At 35.5% G+C, this 27432-nt stretch overlaps 2 protein-coding genes across 2 annotated transcripts in view; both read left to right on the plus strand.

The window, feature by feature from the left end:
- LOC113185093 (phospholipid-transporting ATPase ABCA3-like) overlaps positions 1–16614 on the plus strand; it is a 126182-nt gene extending 109568 nt beyond the window's left edge. The window contains exons 23-30 of the mRNA XM_077802694.1: positions 2398–2576; positions 8301–8426; positions 8642–8836; positions 10593–10780; positions 11446–11616; positions 12033–12214; positions 16013–16086; positions 16468–16614. Coding sequence (XP_077658820.1) covers positions 2398–2576; positions 8301–8426; positions 8642–8836; positions 10593–10780; positions 11446–11616; positions 12033–12214; positions 16013–16086; positions 16468–16614 — 1262 coding nt within the window. The remainder of the gene's footprint in view (positions 1–2397; positions 2577–8300; positions 8427–8641; positions 8837–10592; positions 10781–11445; positions 11617–12032; positions 12215–16012; positions 16087–16467) is intronic.
- A 5843-nt stretch (positions 16615–22457) lies between these two features.
- Positions 22458–27432, plus strand: part of LOC144256905 (phospholipid-transporting ATPase ABCA3-like) — a 42804-nt gene continuing 37829 nt past the window's right edge. The window contains exon 1 of the mRNA XM_077802695.1: positions 22458–22569. Coding sequence (XP_077658821.1) covers positions 22458–22569 — 112 coding nt within the window. The remainder of the gene's footprint in view (positions 22570–27432) is intronic.

Consider the following 27432-nt stretch of genomic DNA (forward strand, 5'->3'; position numbering starts at 1 on the left):
TGAATCAAAGTGACAACAGACCTCCATTTTCATTCCAATATCAGAATTAACATTGTAATATTTTAGCATTAAGTATGATGTTTATTATAGAAACTTTATAAATTTAAGGAGTTTCTTTTTTTTCCATGTTTGGTTTTTTAAATCACGAAAAAGTGTACAACTTTATCAGATGCTTGTTACTGCTTGTATTGAAGTGAGTGAATGATTTTTCTTCTTTGCTCTGTTGAATTACATATATTCTATTGAATTACATAGTGAATTACTTAGCCTGAATTTGTAATGGCAAATAATTATTAGTCATATGATAAACTGAATAAACCAAACAGTGTTATGATGTATAAATTGTTATACATCAGACTGCTTGCTACTATTAGTAAGGATTCTTACATCTATGTCCATAAAAAATTACATAGATGTAATTTCAGGTAGATTTGTTTTGTTTTGTAAAATATTTATAAAGTTATGGAATAAAAAATATTTAAGAAGTTTTTATTTGGTCAAAAATTTTGTGGAATGTTCATTGCAGCTCAATTTACAATAGCTAAGCTATGAAACCAACACAGGTGCCCTACAATAGATGAATGGATAAAGAAAATGTGGTATAAATACACAATGGAATGTTACTCTGCCATAAAGAAGAATGAAATTATAGCATTTGCTGGTAAATGGATGGAATTGAAGGCAATCATGCTAAGTAAAATAAGGCAATCCCCAAAACCAAAACCTGAATGTTGTCTCTGATATATGGATTCTAACTCACAATGGGGAGACAGGGTTTGTTCTTGGAGGCTTACTGAATTGGATGGGGGGAACGGAGGGAAAGGTGGGGGATGGGAATGGGAAAGAGAATGAATTAGACATAACTTTCTTATGTTCATATATGAATACACAACCAGCATAACTGTACATTATGTACAACCTCAAAATGGAAGTTATTCTCCATGTATGTAAGATATGTCAAAACACATTCTAGTATCATGTGTAACTAAAGAGAACAAATTTAAAAATTTTAAATTTTGTGGAGGAGGATTGGTGTTATTTTTTGTTAAATGATGGAATTCACTTGTGGAAATTGTGTATGGAGATTGTTTTTTGGGAAGGTTTTTTAACTATCGATTGATCTAAGAATAAAGATAGAATTAATTGAGTATTTTATGAGGCAAAAGTTTTGGTAGGATCATTCATTACATCTAAATTTTCCAATTAATTGGAGTAAATTTGTTCAAAACATCTTAGAACATTTTTAACATCTGTATTATTGATAGTGATATCCCCATTTTAATGCATAATATTCCTGATTTTTGCCACTTGCCTTTTTTCTTGAGCAATCTTAACAGAAGTTTGTCAGTTTTATTAGTCTTTTCCAAAAAAGAAAGTTTTCAGCTTTGTTAGTTCTTTTTATTGTGTGTTTGTTTTCTAATTTATTTAGTTATATTCGTTTTCATTTTCTTCTACATTTTACACTTGGGAGATCAGTTTTCTAACATCATAAGATGGGTTCCTACATCATTTATTGTCCATGTGGTTTGGTGTATCAATATTTTTTCCTGATTAGATACTCTGAATGTCTAGCACCTGTGATTTGATGTTTCATTAGTTTGAGAAAAATTTTAATTCATGGGAAGAGAAAACATCCAAGGGAAAAAAATGAAAAAGTTTGAAAAGCAATTATTGGCCCTTGGAGCCTTGATCTTATCTACGAAGCAGGAAACAAATAAGTTAAGGATACTGCAGAACAAAGAGCCTGTTATGGAATCAGAAAACAGTTATCTACTCCTCTACTACCTCCAGTATCTCCACCATCTCCACCACCTCTCAATTATTCACTTCAGAAAAACAGACATTTATAAAGAGACTGCATTTCATTTTACCAATGAAATAGCTTTCATAATCTGTCTTTGTTCCAAATATATCATCATCAAAACATAGAATTCCATGAAAACTCACAATTCAAAAACCAAGGAGGCAACTAGTTTTCAAGAAAAACTAGTTTAAGAATACAAAAAAAGATTAAAAACAAAACATATAACAAAATTATTTTTTAAGAACCATAGAGGCAACTTACAAATATGCCAGTTTAAAGGTATGGGAGCTAATATGGCAAAATGTTAACAACATTGATACTAGTTAGATGGAGTACTGTTTATTATTGTTTGAATTTCATTTTACATTTGAGAATTTTAGAGATGATAACTTAAGGAGAAACAGATTCTCGTAGACAACATAGATTATGATACTGTTCTTTATAAAGTTCAAGGATAATCGCTTCTTACATTCTAAATACTTTGTCTTAGTTTAGCCTAGTGCTTCATTTTATCCTGTATTTCTTCTTCTTTGTTGTTCTCTTCGTCTGTTCATGGTGTCAGTACGATTAGCATTCTCTCTCACTATTCCCAGATACTGAGAAGAATATTTATTCTTTGGAAGAGCATACAATTGGAAAGCATTTGATTATAATGAGTATTGCAGGCTGTCTTTTTATTCTCTTCATTTTCCTTTGTGATAATACTTTGTGGAAATTGAGAAAATTTCTCAATAAACATGTTTACTTTGCTATCTACAAGAAATATAAGAAGGTGAGTGCTTAAGATGAACTCTAAGAACATTGAAAATTAGGTCCTCAAAATTATGTGTTGATATGTGACTACCAGTTACCTGACTCAGTGGCCAAATAAAAGAAAAACTCATCTGCATGAAAATAAATATATAACATTACTGAGGTAAAATTATCTCTAACAAAGTGAATTCTCTTTGATGATCATTTCAAGGGACTAAAGTTTATCTTTATGAATTTTCTGTATTGCTGACTATTTTCTCTTTCATTGATGTTTTGATTATAATTTCCTTTATATTTCTCCTCTCTTAGAAGCCTTAATTTCACAGCTTTTAGGTTTCTCCTCATTTCTAAATAAGTATTTAAACTAATCATTCCCTAAAAGCACTACTCTAGCTATGCCCTTAAATTCTGATGTATTATTTTTATTTTTTAATTGAAAAAAATTATATGTATATTTAAATGTATAGCTTGATGGTTTGATATACATGGTGGAATGGTTTAGTTAAGCTTGTTAATATATTCGATATCTCATATATTTATCTTTTCTTGTGGTGAGAACATTTCAAATCTACTCCTCTAAGTATATTCTTTCTTAAGTTGATTTTAATTGAAAAATAATAATTGTGTGTTTTAAGGGATACAGTGTAATGTTTTGATATGTTTACAGTGGAATGATTAATTCAAGCTAAAGCATTTAAGATATGCATTTTTAGTAATTTTGAAATATATAATAGTCAACATTCAGTGTGTGATAAGAAACAAAGCTTATTGCTCACATCTAACTGAACCTTTGCTCAGCTTTTCTTACCCCACAAGCCTCTGATAGCCATCGTTCTGCTCTTTACTTTTATGAGTTTAATGCTTTTAGAATCTACATATAAATGAGGTCATGCCATATTTGGCTTTTCATATCTGACTTATTTCACTTGACATAATATCCTCTAGGTTCATCCATGTTGTTCCAAATGACAGGATGTCCTTTTTTAAAAGGCTAAATATCATTTCATTATGTATTTAACCACATTTTGCTAATCATACATCTTTTGATGAATACTTAGGTTGATTCAATATTTTGGCTATTGTGAATAGTGCTATCATGAACATGAGAGTGTAGATATTTACAAGGTGATGATTTCATTTTCCCGGGATATATACCCAAAAGAGGGATTGCTTGGTCATATGGCAGTTCTATTTTAAACTTCCATACTATTTTCCATAATGGCTGTGTTACCAGAGTCTTAGATGAGAGGCCCAATTCAAGAGGTCCCAACAAATCAGGTCTGGGCACTCACCCCATAAACCAAATGGAAAAAGTAATGGTGACAAGAGGGAAAGGAATTTTTTAATAGATACAGCTACACAAGGAAGACAAAAGTGACCAGCATTTCTGGGGTACTAGTGTGAGCATCCACATTACATAGAGAGGGGGACCAGAAATATAGAGTCAAGTAGTCTTGCCCAAGCTGATCATGATCTCAGGGCTGGTCAGGTAGGACCTTGCTGGTGATAAGAAAGTTTCTGTTTCCTGGGGGATAGTTTCAACTCATCACTAGATGTATATCTATCGGACTTGCTTCTGGAATTCAAGGTAACTCAGAGCATAGGAGACAAATGCAAAATGAAGATGCCACTTTTTCCCCTGTTTTCCATTACCCATTGGACATTTGCAGGTTCAAATGAAGAGTCAATGTTTTTAGCCAAAGCAACCTACCTCTAAGTCTTTGTTATACCTGTACTTATTTATATTCCCACCAACAGCATACAGGGTTCCCTTCACAACATTTCCAACACTTGCTATATGTTGTTTTTTATGATAAATATTGTGTGTGGGTCAGGAGTTATCTCATTGTGGTTTTCTTCATTTTGTAAATTAGTGAATTATAGTTATTCATAACTATAATTTTGACATAATTCTTGCAACTTTGGAATATAATTTGCTTCAATAAGATCTCTAATAATTTCCTTTTTCTCCTGTCCTCCCTTCCCATGTTCATTTTACTTTACTGGTCTTCCTTCTATTTGCTTATAGTTTTTTTTAATTAGTGCTTTATAGGTAAACATAAAGGTGAAATTACTGTGATATACTCTTACATGCACATAAGATTTGGTCAATTTCATTCCACCATTCTTCCCTTTTCCCTTCCCTCCTCTCTCCCTTTCAATCCCTCTCCTTTGCTCCTTTCCATTTTGTTGTTTCCTCTGCTGTGCAGACCTTTTTTGTTTAATATACTCCTGTTAGGTTTTTTTTTGCTTCTGTAGCCTGATTTTTTGATGTAATATTTTTATGTAATCATTTTTTTATAAAATGCTGTTATCCTATTGGGCCTCTCTAGTTAGTTTCAGATGATTTTCTCTTATTGATCCCAGGATTTTCTCCTTATCTTTGACTTTCAGCATTTTTACTGATATGTTTTTATATGGATATCTTTGTGTTTATCTCACTTGGTTTTCCTTAAGCTCCTTGAATATATAATATTTTTCATTATATTTAGAAGTTTCCAGCTAGTCCTTTTTTGAATATTTGCTAGTTTATTGTTTAGCAACCAGCTCAAATATTTTAATAAACTCTGGTTCCCTTGCGGTGTGAAGCCTGTGATAGTCCTCAGAGGGTGTGGGCCTAGGCATGGGCACAAACACCCTGAAATGGCAGTGAGGTTTTTGGGGCTCTTTTTGACTATGTCTTTCATGACCATACCCAGCTGTTGAACTCCACTAATTGCTGCCTGAATTTGGTATGGTTTTCAACAATGCACTAGGGCATGATTTTCCAAGTACTGATCCAATTTACTGATCATCTTTGGAGAAGTAGTTAAGGTCAATGAATAAATTTCATTGCTATCCCAAGAGGATTCTTTATATATCCTCTCTGGTAAAATAGCTAGCCTGAGCTTTATTTTTTTTTTTTTGCTTTAAATTTTTAAAATTTTATTTATTTATTTTTATTTTAATTAGGTATATATGACAGCAGAATGTATTTTGATTCATACATGTACCTAGGATAATATGTCCACTATCTTTCCTACCCCCATGCACCCTCCCTCCTCTCCCACCTCTTTGCCCAATCAAAGTTTCTCCATTTTCCCCATGCCTCCCACCTCCCTGTTATGTGTCAGTTTCCACTTATCAGAGAAAACTTTTGGCCTTTAGATTTTGGGGATTGGCTTACTTTGTTTAGCATGATATTCTCCAGCTCCATCCATTTAACTGAAAATGCCATAATTTTATTCTCTTTTAATGCTGAGTAATATTCCATTATGTATATATACCACATTTTTTATCCATTCATCTATTGAAGGACATCAAAGTTACTTCACAATTTAGTCATTGTAAATTTAGCCGCTATAAACATTGATGTGGCTGCATTACTATAGTATGCTGATTTTAAGTCCTTTGGGTATAGACTGAGGAGTAGGATAGCTGGGTCAAATGGTGGTTCCATTCCAAGTTTTCTAAGGAATCTCCATAATGCTTTCCAGATTAGTTGCACCAATTTGCAGTCCCATCAGCAATGTATGAGTGTGTCTTTTCCCTCACATCCTCACCAACACTTATTGTTGTCTGTATTCTTGATAACTGCCATTCTGAAGGGAGTGAGATGAAATCTTGGAGTAGTTTTGATTTGCATTTCTCTAATTATTAAAGATGTTGAACAGTTTTTCCGATATTTGTTGATTGAATGTATATCTTCTTCTGAGAAGTATCTGTTAAGTTCTTTAGCCCATTTATTGATTGGGTTGTTTGTATTTTTGGTGTTGTTTTTTGAGTTCTTTATATATCCTAGAGATTAGTGTGTGTGTGGCAAAAACTTGCTCCCAAAATGCAGGCTTTCTGTTCACCTCATTGATTGTTCAGTTTGCTTAGGAGCAGTTTTAGATTGAATCCATCCCATTTATTAAGTCTTGATTTTATTTCTTGTGCTTTAGGAATCTTGTAAAGGAAGACAGGGCCTAATCCAAAATGATGAAGATTTGTGCCTACTTTTTCCTCTATTAGGTGCAGGGTCTCTGGACTAATTCCTAGGTCCTTGATCCACTTTGAGTTGAGTTTTTTGCATGGTGAGAGATAGGGGCTTATTTTCATTTTGCTGCACATGTATTTCCATTTTTCCTAGCACCATTTGTTGAAGAGGCTATCTTTTCTACAGTGCATGTTTTTGGCACCTTTGTCTAGTATGATATAACTGTATTTATATGGTTTTGTCCCTGTGTCTTCTATTCTGTAGCATTTGTCTACATGTCTATTTTGGTGCCAATAGCATGCCATTTTTGTTACTATAGCTTTGTAGTATAATTTAAGTTCTGGTATTGTGATGCCTCCTGCTTCACTCTTCTAGCTAAGGATTGCTTTGACTATTCCAAATGAATTTATGATTTTTTTAAATTTCTATAAGGAATGAAATTGTCATTTTTATTGGAATCGCATTGAATCTGTATAGCACTTTGGGTAGTATGGCCAAATTTATTTATTTTTTTAATGTGGTACTGAGTATCAAACCCAATACCTCACCCATGTGAGGCAAGTACTCTACCACTGAGCTCCAGCCCCCATGCTTTAGATTTTATCTCTTTTAGTCATTGTAAATTGAGCCACTATAAACATTGATGTAGCTGCTTTCCACATCAATGTTTATAGCAGCTCAATTTACAAGCATTGTAATTGCTTAATTGCTTTCCACCAAAATATCCATTACTGATCAGAGCATCCTTAGGTTGTAACTTTCCCATGCTGTTTCAAATAAAGTAAATTACACTGGATAGAGCAAAGGAATTCTGTTTGACAGCCTAACTCTCCTCACTAGGCAAAATTGGTGGTTCAGATATGGGACAGTAATACAATGGGACTTCAGTATTCCTACCAACTTAATAGGTTTTCTTGAATAAATTTTTCTCCATTTACATTACAGAACATCCTTAGATCATTTCAAAAAATTTTAAGTGATCATATGTTAAAATAATTTTCAGCAGTTTCACTGGAGCACAAATTCACAGATATCTAATATTGCCATTCTGAAAGTCACAAATATTTTCTATGTGAAGTGTTACTGAATGTTTCTCTCTCATGTTTAGATTGTTCTTAGCTATAGCTTCAGTTTTTCATGAGGTGTCTGATTTGGGAAAAATAACAATAAGCTACGTATTCCTGATTTCTTAAACTGAAAAGAGCAATAGTCAATTTGTTCTGAAATGATTGGACAAAGCACTTTTGAAAATTATGCCAAATTTCTTTTCTAACATCTTGGTATTTGTTTTTTTCAGAGGCTACTTGGTCTAATCAAGAGCATTTATATCTGTAACATTTATCTAAAAATATCATCCACTGGGTCCAAACAGGCCTTGCTGATGTTTTTTTTAGTTCCCATTCCTTTTTACTTTTTGCAAGTTTATTTATGATTACAAATGCATTACTTTAACTTTCCCGACTCTCTTGAGATGGCTTCATTTGTAAGTATCCACGTGATAAAATCATTTCTCTGAATGCTTTGAATTGTATATTTCAGAGATTTTAAAGTATACATAGTAGCATGTTAATTTACACTTTTGGGGAGATACAGGAAATTTAACCAAGGTGACACTTAACTATGCCACATCCGCAGCCCTTAAAATTTTTTTATTTTGAGATAGGGTCTCACTAAGTTGCTTAGAGCCTCACTAATTTACTGAGGCTGACCTCAAACTTGCAACCATCCTCTTGCCTCAGATTTCATGAAGCCATTCAGTTTATGATTCTTGTCTTAAAAATATAGGATATAATTTCCAAGGAATTATCTGGAGAATCTCCAGATAAAGATGTAGAAGATGAGAGAAAGAGAATTCTGGAGCATTCTAAAGAGTTGATGAATTCCCCGGTGCTTATTAAGGAACTCACAAAGGTAAATCATTCAACAGCCAAAATATTCTGTCTTCATAGCTCCCTGAGAGCATGCCATTGGTGTCAAGGACTCGCTGTGGTTCTTCAGCATCTATGTGTATTCTACCAAGATAGTTCTCAGGAAACTGTCTGAGGTAGTGGCCCATAGGTCTAAGGTATTTATTGCATTTGACCTATAAATATTCTTTACTAAACTGTATTTTCTGAATTTTTTAGATATACTTTACATATCCAGTAATTCTGGCTGTGAAAAATATTTCCCTGGAAGTCCAAAGGCAGGAGTGCTTTGGATTACTTGGATATAATGGAGCAGGTAAAACAAGTACATTCCAAATTTTGACTGGAGAGCAGAGTCCTACCTCTGGGGATGTGTTTATTGATGGCTTTAGCATCACCAAAAATATACTAAAGGTAAGATTATATTACAGTATAAGATGACTTATGGGTGCAGGTTAACAGGCAGATGATAGGGATAATAGATGATGATCCTGGTGGATATTGTATTGAATTCTGAAAAGAGAAAATTTTGAAGAGAGAATGAAGCAATTAGAGCATAACTTACAACAAGAGTGTCTTTTATGTCTTTGAAATTATTGGAATAAAAGGCAAAATTCTCTCAACAGTGCATCTAACATATGCCAAACAAGGTATGGTAAGGGTAGAGAGACTGGGCAGAAGAAGATTTTCTGCAATTCAGTTGCAGCTTAGCCCTTGATCAATATTACTAAGGGCTCTGAAGCACTATGTCACTTTTCAGTGTGATGGCAAATCAAAGCGGGGTCTATCTTTTAGATACTATCTAAATACAAATACTACCCTTTGTATTCCTGTATCAGCTAGTCATTGGCTAAACATGCCATCTAGAAGATGGCTCATCACTTTGGGAAAAAGCTAAGTGTGGTGAGAATTTCAAGAAGAAGAAAATGGTCAAATTTCAAATGCTAGGAAATCTGAGGGAAGCCTGAATAGTGTACTAAATTATTGAATATAGAGCATTTCATCAATGAGGGTGTCGAGAACAATCCAGATTTCTTTTCTAACATCTTGGTATCTGTTTTTTCAGAGGCTACTTGGTCTAATCAAGAGATTCATATCTGTAACATTTATCTAAAAAGATCCATTGGGTCCAAAGAAGTCACTCCTCTACATCCCAAGCCCCCCATCAGGTCTTTTTACAGGGAAAATTTCAGTTTATTGTTTCTTTTTCCTTTGGGTGGGTCATATTTTCTGTTTCTTTGTATGCTAGTGAGTTTTTATTGAAAATTGGACTTTTGAATCTGATAATGTGGTAACTCTAGGGATATTATTCTCCTACTATTGCTGGTTTCCTGTCAGTTTTTTAGTTGTCATTGTTTTTTATTGTTCAGGTTTTATTGTCCAAGGCTCATTCTGTGCTTGGATTCAGCCCAAAATACAAATTTAGGGCAATATGGTCTTTTCTGAGCCTGTCTATACATTTCCCTGAACAGAGGTATCACCTTCTAATTTTATTTATTTATTTAAGTTTTTTAAAGGATGAAAAGAGAAAAATGAACATGAGAGTGCAGGGATTCCTTTAAGTCCACTGGAATTTATTTTAGCCCACTAGAGATTGGGGAAGCTTGAACTATGCCAGGATTAGGGGCATGAATAATCTAGTCGATGTAAATTAAATATTTGTTTAAATTCACAACTTTTCTCTGGCTACTTTAGCGATGTATACCTGAGTGCAAATCAGCAAAAGTGTTTGACCAATTTCTGAAGCAACACTCATTTTAGTCTCCTATTTGTGGAGCATTGCTTTGAGTTCAGTCTGATGTGGAACAAGATGTGCACATGGCTGTGCAGATCGAGCAGTGTAAAATCATCCATGGTAGCCATGCCATTTGGAACTCCTGATTGAGGAAGGGAACATCTCAGTTTTCAATACTATTTCAAATCGAGTATGCACTGAAATTTTATTTTTAACTTCTTCATCTTCAAGATCATTAATACTGTTTAAAGGAAACTATTATTATAGTGTTCTATAATTGGCCCAAGAGCCATACTTTGGTAGCCCTTCAGAAAAGAAAAATTCTTGGTAGGACTCTTAGAAGCATGACCTGGAGGACTGCAGGTCTTTCTCATCCATGGATGTTCAGTAGGATGGATGATGTAGGTTTTTACTTAAAGTAATTCTTATAATTAGGTGAAGTCAAGAATTGGCTATTGTCCTCAATTTGACGCTTTGCTGGAATACATGTCTGGCCGGGAAATAATGATCATGTATGCCAGAATATGGGGAGTTTCTGAGCACCAGATTCATCTGTATGTGAACAAACATTTGAGCTCATTGGAATTGGAGCCACATGCTGACAATATTATCAGGACCTACAGGTAAATCATTATGCTGCTTTTTTATTGTTGTTGTTGTTGTTAATGATGCTGCTAATCTTGAAGTGTTTCTCCTCTGTGTTCCTGATATTTGAAATGAAACCACAGCTCCACCTATGTCCCTGTATCACAGTTACTAATTGTGAAACTGTCTAATGCCCTACTAGATTTCAGTTTCAAGTAAAAAGGCAGATGCATCAAGTTCCACATTTTCCCTTTGCAGAGATGAAACTCAAAATCCTAGTTCTATTTGATTTGCAGCTCTGAACCTCAAGAGGGAGCATCTTATTCCTAGTGTTCCTATGGTTCTTTGTCTTCTAAACAAAAGAGGAATATAGGCCTTATGATTAATGGTGGGTTTATGTACCTGGGAAACCATGATAACCTAAGAATGAGTAAATAAATGTTGTTGATAATGCTGCCCAAATCAGATACATAAAAGTCACTCCTCTACATGTCAAAATAAAATGAACACACACACACACACACACACACACACACAATCTAAGGTTGGACTTGCTGCATTGTTAATCATCACAGTGGATGTTCATGTTAAATATTTGTTGAATCTCTCAGCATTTGGGATATTTGTGCTAAGTATTTTCCTAAATAACTGATATATATAGTCTCTTCTTCTACTTTCTATCCCTGCTCCTTGGACCATGAAGTGGAGGAAACAAACGTAGGTTGAGCACTGCTATTGCCATAATGGGAAAGTCCTCAGTCATCTTTCTGGATGAGCCATCTACTGGTATGGACCCAGTAGCCCGACGCCTGCTCTGGAACACAGTGACAAAGACACGTGAAAGTGGAAAAGCTATCATTATAACCTCCCATAGGTCTGTGTGGCTCATTGAGGGGCTTGGTTAAGGCTGGAAGGAGTTGTAGTGGCTCTAGAAGAAATTATTTGGGGTCAGGAATATGGGATGGTAAACTTGCAAATGAATATGAGCTTCTCTTTAGGAATTAGGTTTCATTTTAATTCCTAATGAGTGGAATGGCTAAGAATTTTTAGTATGTTGAAAACTCCAGAGTAGGCAGAAGACAGGAAATTTCAGAAGATGTTACATTTGAGAATTGGGTAATACTATTATTTATCATTTTTTAAAAATACACTTTCCAGTTATGAGCTTGATGATTGGTAGGTTCAAATTCTGATTGCAAATAGAATCACAAAATCTTGGCTGTTTCAACCCTATGTCCTCCAAAGGAAAACTGTTTAGCCTTACATTATTCTGCTCTCTTATTTTGCAAGCATGGAGGAATGTGATGCCCTTTGTACCAAGATAGCCATCATGGTGAAGGGGAAACTTATGTGCTTGGGCAGCCCTCAGCACCTCAAGAACAAGTTCGGTGATATTCATATCCTGAAAGTCAAGGTCAAGACTGAGGATAAATTAGAGGATTTTAAATATTTCATCAAAATGACATTTCCAGGTAAATGCAGTTGCTTTAACTTTGTTAGAGATGTGTTAAATCATATTTTTTGTTCTCACCATGCATATGATTTATGTCTTCAACATCAGTTTTGTGCAAGTTATTGACATCTGTAAGAATGGAGATCAGAAAATATATAAAATAGATTGTAGAACAGAGTGGAGAACATGTGGAAAAATAATCATCTTAGCATTGGTCATAGTTATTATGATGTGCCTATGAAAATCTATGCAGATAGACATGTACATCAAGAATTAAATATTCAATTATTCATTCATGCAACAAATATTTTTGAATACTCATTAGTACTAGAGTTCTATTTGATGTGGTATCTAAATCTCCACAAAGAAAATTATGACCAGAAAACCTCATTTACCATAAACTGTCCTAGCAACTTGTAGACGCAAGCACTTTTACAAGAATATGGTTTGAGACACATTTTTAAGTGTAAAGTAGTGGTCATCTAGTTCATCTGTAATTAGTCCTTGAGCAAATAGTATTGAAATATGACAGAATTTTAAAAATTAACTAATACTAAATCTATACATAAATATTAATATCTAAAATGAAGAAAGAGGACCCACTTATTCTATTTTTATAGAATATAAGCACTGGCCCCAAAATATAGCCAGTTAAGATCTTTAAATTAAAAGTGAATAAATAAGGAATAAATGTTATAAGCAAAAGGCAGCCAGAATGTACTCTTCTAAAAAGGTCTTGCCAGAGGAATCAGAATTTTTAAAATGAGTCCACACAATCTCAAGGAAATTTAATTGATTGTGTATTATTTTTTCATGCACAAGTAAGATGATTCCATTTCTGCAGTGAGAAAGATTATATCTCCAAGAAACACTTCTGGTAAACTTAAATAAGAAATTGATAAAATTAAACAAGATATAATTTAGTGCAATAATTGGCTGAGAAACAAAGATAAGAAAATTCTTTAACAGCCAAAAAAGAAAATAGGAAAAGCAAGAAAGAAAAAAAAATAAGTTAATGGTGAACTGAAACATGAGAGTGAGCAGTAAGAAACACATCCCAAAAGACTCTGAGAAAGGAATCCTATAGCTATGAAGATAAGAATGTTATTTTGTCTGCTACACCTATTACATAGGTATCTCCTTCCAAAACTATAAGAATATTCATCTCACTTAAACGTGACCAAACATAAGGATTATAATTGAACCCCACAGAAAACTTTGACTAGCAGAAAAGGATACGAGCAAAACCTTATAAAATAATGAAAACACAGAAGATGTATAATACCACAAAAGAAATAAATCTATTATCTTTCAGTATGAATCTAACAAACTACAAATAAGATAGATGCCATGAAAGAAAATCCTGAATCATAATTGAAAGGGCTAAGAAATTAGATGACTAGACAACAGAATATTCAAAGACAGCAACAACATTGGAGAGGTTTTTTTAAAGTAAACATTTCATAAATACATAAATATAAAGAACAAATAGCATAGAAGGTACAAGGAAATGGAGACTGGAAAGTAGGAAAACATCAGACAGACATATTGATAAGCATTTGGGAACAAATATGTAAGAAGCAAGGCAATGACAATCCAATCCAAGTACAAAGTAGTCCACAAAGAAGAAAGTAAAGTGATAGAAGAAATATTAAAAGCTAACATTTAAAAATTTTCTGAAATAAAGAAGACAAACCTAATACTAGAAGGGTAACTGGACAACTGAGAAATTGACCTAATATCAATACCAAGATAAATATTGTATTTTAATAATAACTGGAGAAGGGGGACCTTTGGATACAAATAAAACGAGCAGGGAAAGAAAGAAAAGGTAAAGAAAATTAGATAGACCTCAGATTCATAGCTAAAATGTTTTGTTAGGAGAAACTATAAGCAAAATGTAAGATAAGGTTTTTATATGCAGCCAAAATGACCTTCAAGAATGAAAGTCACAAAGAGTTATGGACACATAAAAACTCAAGGAATTTTACTCACAAAAAGCCCTTTCTGGAGAATAAACAAACAAAAAATTTCTTTATTACCTTTTAAATCACTGAAAAAGCTTCTGCATAATCTGTATTGGTGAAGGGCTGGAGTTGTAGTTCAGTGGAAGAGCACTTGCCTGGCATGTGTGAGGAGGCACAGGGTTTGATTCCCAGCACCACATATCAATAAATAAAATAAAATAAAAGTCCATCAACAACTAAAAATATTTTTTTAAAAAGATGTATTGGTGAGTCTTGGATGTCTTTAACTTTAGACCTAAGCTTAAACGAAGGAGTTCTAGGTGAGAGAATATCATAAAATTGAAAAATATTTTAGAAATGTATATAAAGTAATCAAAAACAAAATATGTGAGAAGTACTATATAGGAATAAAAGAATATTAATGTCCTGATGGCTAAAACTATGTGCATTGGCTTGGTATGGAAAAGCAGGCCAGCAGTCTGGGAGCCAGCACAGTGTGGGGGATAGTACAGAGTCTGACTGGTTTGGCATTGAGAGTGGTGGGAAGCTTGGAGTTGCAGCCTAGCACTAGGGCCAGCCTAGAAGCTTGGTCTGAAGGTACTGACTTGGAGTCTGGTACTGTGAGGGCCATCAGACCAGCACTTACAGACCTAATCTCCATGCTGGCCCCTACAGATACAGGATCAAGGCTAGTACCCACATACTGACATCCCAGCTTGCTCTGGTGCCATGCAGAATCCTGCAGGCCTAGGTTCCAAGACTCCAGCAGACTTGATCTCTAGACCTGACCCAGTTCCAGTCAAGCACCTTCATGTACAATCTTCAGGTGTACACAGTGCCAGGCTAGTCCCTATGTCTCTAATCTACAGGAGAGCCCCTTCAGCCCCAAGATCTAGCAGTCTGTGTATATTCCAGTAGATCCCAGCAATGGACCAGACCTAAGCTCTTAAATACCTCTGTATACCCAGGTCCCAGGTTATATCCCAAGGTGAGATCCCAAGGTTCTAGGAGATAGGCTATTCCTTCTATACTAACCTCTAGGTCCGCATATGCACACCTAGCCTTTAAGCCAACCCCAGCTTCAGGCACTAGGCCAGCACCTATAATTCTAGACTTCAGGCCACCTTGCAGGAACCCAGGCTCTCCAGCACCAGGATCCTGATCAGTCCCTGTGACCCTCAGGATCAAAAGGATCCAGGGATCAAGACTACTTCAGTAGACCCAGGTTTTAAACCTATCACAGTAGAATCCAGTGCCAGGCTGGATACCCATAATTGTGTCTCCAAGACCACCACTGTACCCTGGGTCTATAAGCCAGCCACTATAGAGGTTGAAAAATTGTTGGAAAATTTCAAAGCAATTTTATTATTTTAAACATCTCAAAGAAAATATCTCAGTAATTTAGATATAAAAGGAACTTTCCTCAACATATAAAATGTAATCTATGATAAGACCACAGCTAACATCATACTCTACAGTGAAAAATTGCAAGCTTTTCCTCTTTTAGGAATTAAAGACAAAACAAGGATGCCCAATCTTGCCATTTCCATTCAACATAATACTGAAAATGGGTCATATCCCATTTATATAAATCCCATCTCTTCACTTGTCCACTTTTTATAATTAAATATATGTGGAAATATTCTAGAATTTAAAAAAAAAATCTGTGAGATCGGAGCCTGGGGCTGTCTCAGAGGTACAGCGCTCACCTACCATGTGTGGGGCAATAGGTTCAATCCTCAGCACCACATAAATATAAAATAAAGATATTGTGTCTACTTATAACTAAAAAATAAATATTTTTTAAAAAATCTGTGAGATAATTTACCTGTACTATTTTCCTTTCTTAGATAGTATCTTGAAGGAGGAGAATCAAAGGATCCTTAACTACCACCTTCCGAAAAAAGACAATAGCTGGGGAAAGGTGATGATAGAAACCATGCCCTCCTAACACTACGTGTTAAGAGAGCATTAATAATTAAAAGTATTTGGATTCAGTCATGTGGAATGGGACATTGGAGGCTTTAGGCTATTTTTCAAACATTTCTATAGTTTAGTTGCTTTAATTTGTTGTGCCTGAATCCTATTAGTAGTCCATGTTCATCCAAAGAATGGGAACAGATAACTTCTTCCTCTCAGTTCCTCAATTATTTATTTCTTCTACTTACCCCTCTCCCCTTTCCGTGGCTTTGGCCTTTACATAAATTTGACAAGAGTTGGGGAAGAGATGGGGAGGCTCCTTTGGGTTGGGGGCTGGAGGGGAGATTGTAATGGTAACTACACATTTTTATTGTTGTCATTGAAGGTATTTGGTGTTTTGGAGAAAGCTAAAGAGCGATTCAATTTAGAGGACTATTCCATCAGTCAGATAACCCTGGAACAAGTCTTCCTGGCCTTTGCTAACCCCGTTAGTGGATTAACAGCAGATGATGATGAACAACAGGTTCCATGAGACTCAGTTGCAACCAATGACTTGCATGTCTTTCTTCGACTACACCTGTATACATAGAGGGACATTCTTGTGTGTGTGTGTGTGTGTGTGTGTGTGTGTGTGTGTGTGTGTATACATACACACACAAATATATTTATATAATAAAGATTTCCCTAAGGGAGAAAATGTGTCCCCTTATTTGCAGATTTAGATTAGATGCCTATGTGTATAACATGTGCAAATATAAAGTCATTTGGTGAAATTCCTCTTTTATTTCCTAGGAATAGCCAAGAGTAATATTTATCAAGGTAAGTATAAGGACCTATTCCTGAATATTCTGAGTGTTTCAATGAAACATGAAAAGTATCATGTGTTCAGCAGCTGATTATGGATAAGAAAAGCATAAGTCATAGAGCAAATCAACATTGTCACAAACAGAAGGAAGGTGTACATATACAGATAAATATATGCACACAAATTTTATTCCTTAATATATCAAATTCAAATCAACATCAGTGTTTGAGGGATGAGTTGTGTTACTATTTCCACAACCCAACATAAAGTCCTTATGCTCCAATTATAAAAAGAATAATTTCACCAAGAACATTTGGAGTAATGGAACAGAAAGAAAAATATCCTTTAAAGAGTGTGTATTTCTCCCTACACTTTCCTCAGCTCTAAGAAAGAATAAGGAGAAAAGAAGTAGAGAGAGAGAGAGACAGAGACATTTTTCTAGGCATATGAAATAAGCAATATAAGAAATATTATCATCTGTCTGGGATTTATGGGAAGATGAGCAATTAAGATGCTTCTTGTATAATTGAAAGTGTCCATGAAGCTGCAATATTTTTGAGTGGCTTGTTCAAAGTTTCCAAACTCTTCATTGGATAAGATCAATTATAGAGTGATATCCAGAAGATTACTCATTATTTTGTTCTTTTTAGATAAGAAAGAATTAGAGTGTTTTGTTTTTGTGAAGTATCTGGAAAAATGAACAGTCTCAAATGTGTAGTTTTCTCTTTGTCTACTTAAGCTATATCCACCTGAATGCAAATCAACAGAAAAGTTTGACTAATTTCTAAAGCAACACTCATCACAGTCTCCTGTTTGTGGTATCAAAAAGTCATATGACACAGAAAACAGTAACAAAATAAATAAGTCTTCTTTATTGTTATTACTTTTAATGTATGTGTATCAAACTTTTCAATCATACAGAGACGGCAGAATTGATTTAAAAAGCATGATGTAAGAATATACTGCCTAGAAGAGATATTTTAGATCAAAAGATGCAAAAAGTCGAAAGTTCAAGGATTCCACACAAACAGTATCCACATAGAGATGGATGGCTAACTAATACCAGTAAAATACAATTTAAAAGGTGTTTCAAGAGACTAAAAGGATATTTTACATTAACAGAAGGGTTAATGCATTGAAGGGTTAATGCAGCAATAAATAATTGTTGTTATAAATAGGTAGATAGCAAGAGTCAGAGTCACAAAATAAATGAAGCAACATTTTTTAAAAAATTGAAGAAATAAAAAAACATAGTAATACTAGGAGACTTCAATGTACCATTTTCAATAATGGATTGAACAGCCAGACAAAATATGGAAATATGAATAACACAACAAATTCATTGGACATCATAACATATAAAGAACACTCCAATAAAAAGCATCAGAATATACATACTTCTCAAGTGCACATGGAACATTCTCTAGTATATACCAAATCGTAGGCTATAAAGCAGGCCTGAGTAAATTTAAAAATACTAAAATCCTGGAGTGCCTTATGGACCCAAAATATAATAAAACTAGAAATCAAAAAAAAGGAAAACTGAAAAAGTCACAAATATGTGGGAATTTAACACTCATTTTAAAAAATTTTATTAGAGCATTATAGTTACACATAGTGGGGTTCATTTTGACATATTCATACAACCATGGAATATAATTTGTTCCATTTCAATCCACAGTACTTCCACTTTTCCTCCCCTCTACCCTCGCTCTTCGCCACTCCCTCTGCTGGTCTTCCTTCTGTTTATTTTTTTTCTTAATTGTTGCTTTATAAATATACATAAAGGTAAAATTCACTGTGGTATATTCATTTATATACATAGCATAATTTGGTCAATTTCATTTCACCGTTTCTCTCTTTTCCCATCCCTCTTCCTTCCCATTCTATCCCCTTTCTCTACTCCTTTTTTTTTTTTTTTTTTTGTCCTACTACTTTGCTGAATTTGCTTATTGGCTCTAAAAGTCTTTTAGTCAAGTTTTTGGTTCTTATAGATATAGGATCATGTCGTCAGCAAACAGATAATTTGACTTCTTTCCTGATTTGCATCCTTTTAATTTCCTCTTGCCTGATTGCTCTATTAGAGTTTCAAGAATTATGTTGAATATGAGTAGTGAGAGTGGACATCCTTGTATGTTGAACCAACCTTGCTTCCTTGGTATGAAATCCATTTGATCATAGTGTTCAGTCTTCTTTTTTTTTAATTTTAATATTTATTTTTCAGTTTTCGGTGGACACAAGATCTTTGTATGTGGTGCTGAGGATCGAACCTGGGCCGCACACATGCCAGGCGAGTGCGCTACCGCTTGAGCCACATCCCCAGCCCATGTGTTCAGTCTTCTTAATGTGTTTCTGAATGCTATTTGCTAATATTTTATTAATGAATTTTGTGTCTACATTCATCAGGATATTGGTATAATTTTTAGATAACCAAAATGAAATAAACAAATGCCTAGAAAGACAAAATATACCAAAACTGAAACATTAAGAAATGGAAGAAGGAAAGAAAAAAATTAAAGCTAGAAAAAAAGAAGTAAAATTTTCTCTGCAGATAAGCTGATATTATGTATAGAAAATCCTAAAGTGCCAGGTGCGGTGGTGCATGCCTGTAATCCCAGAGGCTCAGGAGCCTGAAACAGGAGGATCACAAGTTCAAAACCAGCCTCAGGGACTTAGCAAGGCTCTAAGCAACTCAGTGAGATCCTGTCTTTAAATAAAATTTCAAAAAGGTATGGGGTTGTGGCTCAGTGGTTAAGTGCTCCTGGGTTTAATCTCTGGTTTAAAACAACAACAACAACAAAAAAAAAAAAAACACAACGAAACCAGTGAGTGAAAATCCTAAAGATTCTACAAAAATCCTGCTGCTACAAGTAACAAATTCTTGCAATAATTTCCTGTGTTTCACATTGTCTTTTTTTAGGTCTTTGTTTACTTAAGAAAATAATCTTCTCTCTAACTTGATAGAGTTAATTTTTGCTTGGGGACATGGATTCATTCAAAGGGAAAAGGCATATTTGAGTAGCTCTTCAGAACTCATGCCCAGATGAGTTCAGCAGGGAACTTCCACATGTAATTTTAATAAAGTCTGCTTAAGCTTTCTATATCTTGAATTGGAAAGTGTTAGGTATGAAATATCCAAGTAACTAATCACTAGCATTCTTGGTTTTAGCCTAAGTGTAATTTCCTGGGGATTAATTAGTACAACCTGCCCTGGATCTCTTGACTAGTGATTTCAATACATGGACAACTTTCTCCCACATTACCAATTTAAAAAGGCAGAGTAAGAGTTTATTAAGCTATTATCTACATATAGTCTCTTGTCCTAAGATAATTATATGAAGTTCCTGTTTCCTGGGGAAGTGTTCCTCAGCCCTCTTTGGAATATATGCATTTTAAAAGCTTCCCATTTAAATGATAACTTTATAATCACTTTATAATTCCTGTATAATATCAGTCTCTGTCTTTTCTTTTGACAACTTCCCATCCATACTTACTCCACAGATAAGTAAAATAGTGTTTAAAATGCTGTACTTTAAAAGTACTGTCAAAATAATGCTTCTTACTTGCATGTAATCTTTAAATAAAGCTCTTTAAGAGCTTGATAGACAATTTTTATATTAACTATTATAACAAAACAGCTACTATTAGTAATGTATCAAAATTAATAAGGACATAAACCAATAATGACTAATATTGAGCAAGTAGTAATGTCATTGCCCTTCAGGCCAAATTCACCATTAATAGAGTTGTAGTCAGAGTTGTCTCTGCAACAAGGAGATACAGAACTACAGGCATGTTAGTAATTGTTAGGAAGAAATGAGAAAATATGGATTTAAGATGAATTTGGAGCAGGGGTTTTGCTCTGAATTGAATGCTGTCAAAAAACAAGATTCCATGATTAATTTTATCTCAGAGATAGAAGAAAATAAGGCCAGAGTTGTAATTGGTAAAGAGGTGGCATATTTAGCCAAAAAAGGGAGATGTTTGGGGGACTGTTTTGGTTTTTGTCATCCTCAGACATAATCAAGGAGGTTGTTTTCTGGTTTTGTTTTGTTTTTGTCCTGATCAAAATGTTATTGGCGTTCTGCTAAATCATATTCAACAAGAAACCACAAAGGAGTAGCTTCAGTTCAGGCCAATTGCTAGTAACACTATGACCAAGGACACAATGTCACGCCAGCTCCTGGCTTTAAAGGCCTGCCCTTGTCTTTTTCAATAACAACAGGAATATATTTGTTATCAGGCATAAGTGGCCTGATTCCTTTCCCTACTTGGCCAGTGGGCTTATATTGGCCCTCCTTCTCCACAGAAAATCTTAATTAAGAAACCAAGAAACCCTCACCATAACTGTTCTTAGATTATCAGCAAGAATTTCTGCAACATGAAAAAATGTGCTTTATATGTGTAATAAGAATTGTAATGCATTCCGCTGTCATATATAAATTAAAAAACGAAGAATTTCTGCAACTGTTTTCAGGCAGGAGACGTGTTGCAGAAGCAGGATTTGGTAAGAAAGACTAACCCAAAGCCTCCACAGAGGCGTTTGGATTTCAACAGACAATAGTCAGGTCCTGCATAGCTAACTGGCAGAGGGAAGGGGAGGAGAACTCTCCCTGTCCTGGGTCCTGATTCTTGCAGAGTGTCCTTGATTTTGTATCCAGGTCTGGGTTCCAATGTTCTGGAAAATGCGGCTTTTGTGTGGACTTCTGCAGATTGTGACCTCTGAGCCCTTCCCCTACACACTGGGTAAACATTCTGTAACTTTCTAAACTCTGGGTCCAGAAGTACTGATAGACAGTGGCAAAAGCTCCCCTTCTGAACCTGGCTGCAGCCAATAAACCTGCTTCCTGCTTATCCTCTGCTGTCCAGCCTCGAGTGTCCCATAACAGGCTTATTTACTACTTGGAACTTCCAGTAGGCTCTCATTCTAGAACAAGCGTGTGCAGGCCACTATGCATGTGGTTCTTGAAGTTCAGACTTAGGTTCTGAGTCGGTTACGCAAACCGTTTTGTCTCCAGTGGTCTACCTGTTGAGGGGAACCTGGAGAGATGGTGAATTGTAGGGGCCTCCTGCAGGTTGGAGAGGTAAAGAGCCTAGAGAGCACAGAAAAAAGGTGCCTAGTGGGTGAAGGCTACGGGGTACATGAATGAAATATGTGAGACTCGAAGGCTGGTGAAGGACAGTAGGGATGATCAGTGCTAGGATGGTGAAAAGCAAGGGGAGCACCCTGGGGCTGCCAAGAAGAGGGTGGAACAGGCAGAGGAGTAGGCTCTTGGGTGCCCTGAAGCTCCGCCCCCAGACGTATCTCCGCCCGCGTCCGCGCCTTTGATTGGTGCGCGAGGCCGAGGCCACGCCTCTGCCCGCGGGCGGCTGCGCGTCGGAGGGCGGTTGGGGAGGGCGTTGGAAGAGACGCTGGGCCCCTCAGCGTTGGCGGTGGAGGCGGTGGCGAGGCCTGATTGGTGAGTGTGCGCGTCCTTCCTGGTCCTGCCAGGAGTCGCTCTGCCCTGCCGCTGCTCTGGGATGCCCGCTCTGCGGGAGCGGGAAGGGGCGTCCTGCGTGCAGAGAGACGCATGGCACAGGGCACCCGAGGCGTCGGGCCCTGTGCCCTCTTCTCGGGAGAGCCACCTGAGAGAGGGCGCGCCTTCCAGATTCAGTTGTGGCGTTGGGTGAGCGAAAGCCAAGGTTTGGGAGCGCGGTGGACGTTGGCTTGAGCTGGGAGACGCGGGACTGGGCAGAGCCCAGAGGCTCTCAACTCAGTTTTAGGTGTTTATCATATAAATTGCAAACAGTTGGGTTCTATGGTTTGTAGGTATTAATGCTGTCTGGCAATTAGCATTTTCACTTTAGAGCAGTTAGACCATTTTTAGTCTGTCTAGTTGATGTCAGGCAGTATTTTAATTGAAATTCACCATCACATGATGTGATTGCAGTTTGTCCAACCTGTTCTACATTACTTTTTCTTTCCTGTCTGTCCTCTGTTGTGACTATCTTGATTTTACGTTGATAATTTCCTTTTTGCCTTAATTTAGTATTTCCCAACTTTTTGCTGTTACTTCAAGGATTCCTCAGAAAATTACAATGTGTATTTTGTCAACGTTTAGTATTTATTGGAACTTTTCCAGTGCTAACACAATGGAAAGATCTTAGAACCTGGGTTCCATTTGTCTGTATTCTGAGCTATTTGCTAATGTTGTCTTGTATTATAATTCCACATATATTAATTCGTTAGCCATTAATATTGCTTTATTAGTAATTAGTAATTTGTTTTACTTTTGCCTTTATTTCACTTTGAATATATCATAACAATCACTGCTGTTTGCCATTTTTGCAAGATCTGTCTAATAATTATTTTAATGAAAGTCATCTTCTGTTTGATTTAAAAGTTTTTCCTTCTTTTTGTTTGTTGGAAGGCTATTTTTAGCAATATTACTATCATATACTTAAGTGTAGATTTTTTTCATTTATCTTCCTTGGTGGTTATAGGACTTCTTGAGATTCTGATTTTATTTTTTCATTAGTGTTTGAAATTTTCAAACTATTTCTGCTTCCTATGTTACTTCTCACTTATTCTTTTCGTACTCCAGTTACATATTTGTTAAATTTTATACTTTTTAAAACATTTCTCTGCTTCCTTTTGAGTATTTTCTTCTGATAAAATTTCTAGACCATTACTTTTCTCTTAAGTTGATTTAAATCTGCAATTATATCATCCATTGAGGTTAAATGCATTCAGTTATGGTATTTTTCCATTTTAGAATTTCTGTTTTGACTCTTTTTTACATTTGCCTTGCCATGTCAGTAGTTTCCAGTTCTCTTAAATTATCAATTCTATTCTCTTTTTTCCCTCTCTCGTATTGAACATAGCTCTTAAAATTCCTTGAAAGTCTCTTGGGTGATAATTTTAATGCATAGAATATTTTAAGTAGTTCTATTTTTTGTTATTTCTTCAGTTTCTCAACCATGTGGTCTCATTTTCTTTGTTATTTAGTTAATTTGTGTTATGTGCTGTATGCATTTGAAAAATTATTTTTAGGAATAATTTTATCTAATTTTTAATTCCTCCCAGAGAGGTTGTTGGTTGGTTTGCTTGCTTAATTGCTGTACCTGGCACTTAATTTCAACTTCAGTGATTGAGATGATTTGAAGCTGTGTTGCATTCTCTGAAATAGGTGGTCTGTTCTAGCTTATTTTAACTCCCATCAAGAGAATTTTACTTTCCCATCTTCAATCCGGGTCTATGGATTTTAACTTTGGTCACTCTTGTAGCCTCCTGTAGTAACATGATGCTATTGAAAGGGCTACTTGGTCAGGTCTCTCAGCTCCCTCTTTACGAATTGACAGTGGTTAAAGGAAGAAAGCTCTCCAAATGAATCTTCAAATTTCAATCATATTGGTGTACTCAGAAGAATGTTATTTTGAAAAACATTTTCTTTTCCTCCAGATGGATGTGTTTTATTATATTTTTCTATCAGCAGATCTCTTATTGTTTTTTTAACTCCTTAAACTGAATTGAAAGTTCATTTATTTAAACCTCTTTTGTTTTTTCATGTAAATACTAAAAGATATACATTTTCATCTAAGTATAACATTAGCTGTATCCCACAATTTTTTTTCAGACATTGGGATTGAACCCATGTTAGTTATGTGCTATACTGCTGAGCTAGACTCCCATCTCCACAAGTGTTTTTATCTTGTATTTTTTATTACGGGTTGGTTTTGAGTGTTTTAAATTCTCTATAGTTTCTCCCTTAACACATGAGTTACTTACAAGTATTCCTTTTTAAATTTCTAATCTATAAGAACCATTAACATTTTTATGTATTTCTACTCTAATGCAATTGTGATCAAACGGTCTGCAGCATATATTGAGAACTTAACACTTCTTAACTTATAGTGAGCTTAATCCATTTCTATTTAATATAATTATTGTTAAGTGAGTTTTATGTTTTGGAGTCCTCTTGTTCCTGTCCCTTTTCTCTTGTTTTATTTCTTTGTGATTTCGTAATTTTTATAGTGATTCACTTTTATTCTTTTATTTTTTACTATAGGTTTTTGCTGGTTACTTTGAGGCTTTGCGTTGAACGTCATATAATTATTACAGTCTTTTAAAAGTTGAAACCAACCTAACTTTAATCACACATGAAATATCTACATTTTCACTGCCCTTACACAGTCTTTATTAATATTGTTGCAGGGGACAGACGATGCAAGACACAAAATAGGAACAGGAAGCAGGTTTATTTAGCCATATCGAGGTTCAGAGGGCAAAGCTTTTACTGTAATCAGTCAATCCCCCTGAATCCCAAGTTCAGGTAGTTTCAGAACTTTATACCCAGTGTATAAGGGGAGGGGCTCAGAAGTTCACAGTCTGCAGAAGTTCACATAAAAGCATCTTTTTCTTTCACTGTTCTGGGCAAAGTTAACCCTTCAAGGACAGTGCCTGAGAAGGGGAGAGCTTCTTCTCCCCTTTCTTCCTACCCCTTGCCGGCTGTTACCATGGAGCCCAGTTGGCAACTTCTCTTAGAAATGTACACATCTCTATGAAGCTACAGCTGAAGGCCAGAGGCCTTGTTAAAGGATCTGTCTTTTTTATCACACTTAGCATTTGTGCTTTGCATATCACACTTCTACAAATTACTATACTGGATAAATGTTTGTGAAAAACTAAGAAAAGGGGCATTCAGCACCTGGAGTGCTGATCTCTTCCAGGCTAGTGGCCAAGTAAAACAGAGCAACAGGAAAATAGGAAGTTTAACTACATTTAGTTCTTTTGTAGAGACTCTTTTGCTGATAGTCCTAAAATCAATTATGGTGAAGATTCTGGAGAAGCTTAGTTTAAGATTTTATGTGGAGGAGTGGGTGCCACCACAATATCTTTGTTAATTTAATACTATTAAAGTACTAGTATCATTTTTATATTGTATGTCTATTAACAAATTTTTATGGTTATGGTATTCTTATTACTTTTGTCTTAGCTTTTAAACTAGAGTTAAAATTGATTTACAGTCACTTGGTTGGTGGGGGCAATGTCCAAGTAAGGCTAACTGGTGTGCGAGAGAAGCATGTCTACAGTTTGACAAAGCTTACCTCCATGGTTGCACACACTGAACTGCTCATCACAGGTGGCAGTAGGCAAGCTCACTAGAGGAGCTTTCCATAAGACAGAGTTAGCAAACTTGGCTTTGCAGTCAGGCAAAGCTACTGAAGGGAATTTTGATCAGGTGATCCCACTGAGGGGCTTTGTGGTCAGGCAGTGCTGACTAGCTTGATTATAGTTGGGCAAGGTCACTACAGGGTGTGTCTGTAGTCATTCAAAGACAGAGGGCTGTCCTTCACTGTTGGGTATGACTGATTTATCTTAATTCTCAGGCAAGGCTACTGACTGGTGCTGTGGTCAGGTAGAGCTTAGTGGCTTGGCTCCATAGACCACTGGTAAGAGCCGGGAATCCAGCCCTAAGAGCCTTTCTTTATTCCTACCTAGGTGATCTAACTATGCTAATTCTATAAATTCTCCACATGAAGCAACATAGATGTAGGCCTTTCAAGCAGTGCCCCAAACACTGGAAAAGTTGAATATCAGCCTCAGTATCTTTCCACAGAGAAATGGCAGGCCAAGGATATCCTCCTCAGTGCTGCCACTTTGTGGAGCATGAACAAAACTTAACTTTTTTTTAACCCTTTCTACTTTGGTTTTTCCTATGTTTTGTGCTCTTTTGGGGTGCTGTAACTTCCTCTGGAAGGTATTTTCATCTTTGGATAGTTATTTAATCAGTGTTTCTATTGAGATGAGGGTAGGGGACCTCCTGTTCCATCATTTTGCTGATGTCACTTCCTTGGCCATTATTTCATTGATTATTTTTTCTTTTCTTTTAGTCTAGTGGGCTCTGTCATTTTTAGTTTTTTTTTAACTCCTCAAACCAAAGAATTTCATTGTACATATTTTACAGTTCATTGATCATGTTTTCTGCATGTTCATACCTTCTTTTGGAATCTGCTAATGAAATTTTCTTTTTGCTTTTATAGTTTTCAGTTCCAAAATTTCCATTTGGTTCTGTTTTATAATTTATATTTCTGCATTACTATTCCATATTTGTTGGGACATCATTGTCTTGTTTCCTTTAGCTTTTTGAACATGTTTAAGACAATGAATTTTAAATCTTTTTTGAAGTCCTATATCTGTGTATATTAGTTTTCAAGGGCTGCTATAACAAAGTAACTTAGGCTAGGTGGCTTCAAGACAAAAATCATCACAGCCCTAGAGACTGGAAATCCAAGATCAAATTGTTGACAGTTGGTTTTTCCTGAGGCCTTTCTCCTTGACTTGCATATGGCCATTTTCTTGTCTTTCCTCTGTGAATGCATGCTCCTGGTATCTTTTTTTTCATTCTTTTTTTAAGAATTTCCTATTTTTTAAGGACACCAGTCAATTGGATTAGGTTCCATCCAGTGGACTCATTTTAACAACTAGTGAAAGAATCTGTCTCCAGACATAGTCACATTCTGAGTACTGGGGGTCATAGCTTTAATACAGAATTTTATGGGACA

Source organism: Urocitellus parryii, chromosome 9 (genome assembly GCF_045843805.1).
Source record: "Urocitellus parryii isolate mUroPar1 chromosome 9, mUroPar1.hap1, whole genome shotgun sequence".
Classification (NCBI taxonomy): Eukaryota; Metazoa; Chordata; class Mammalia; order Rodentia; family Sciuridae; genus Urocitellus; species Urocitellus parryii.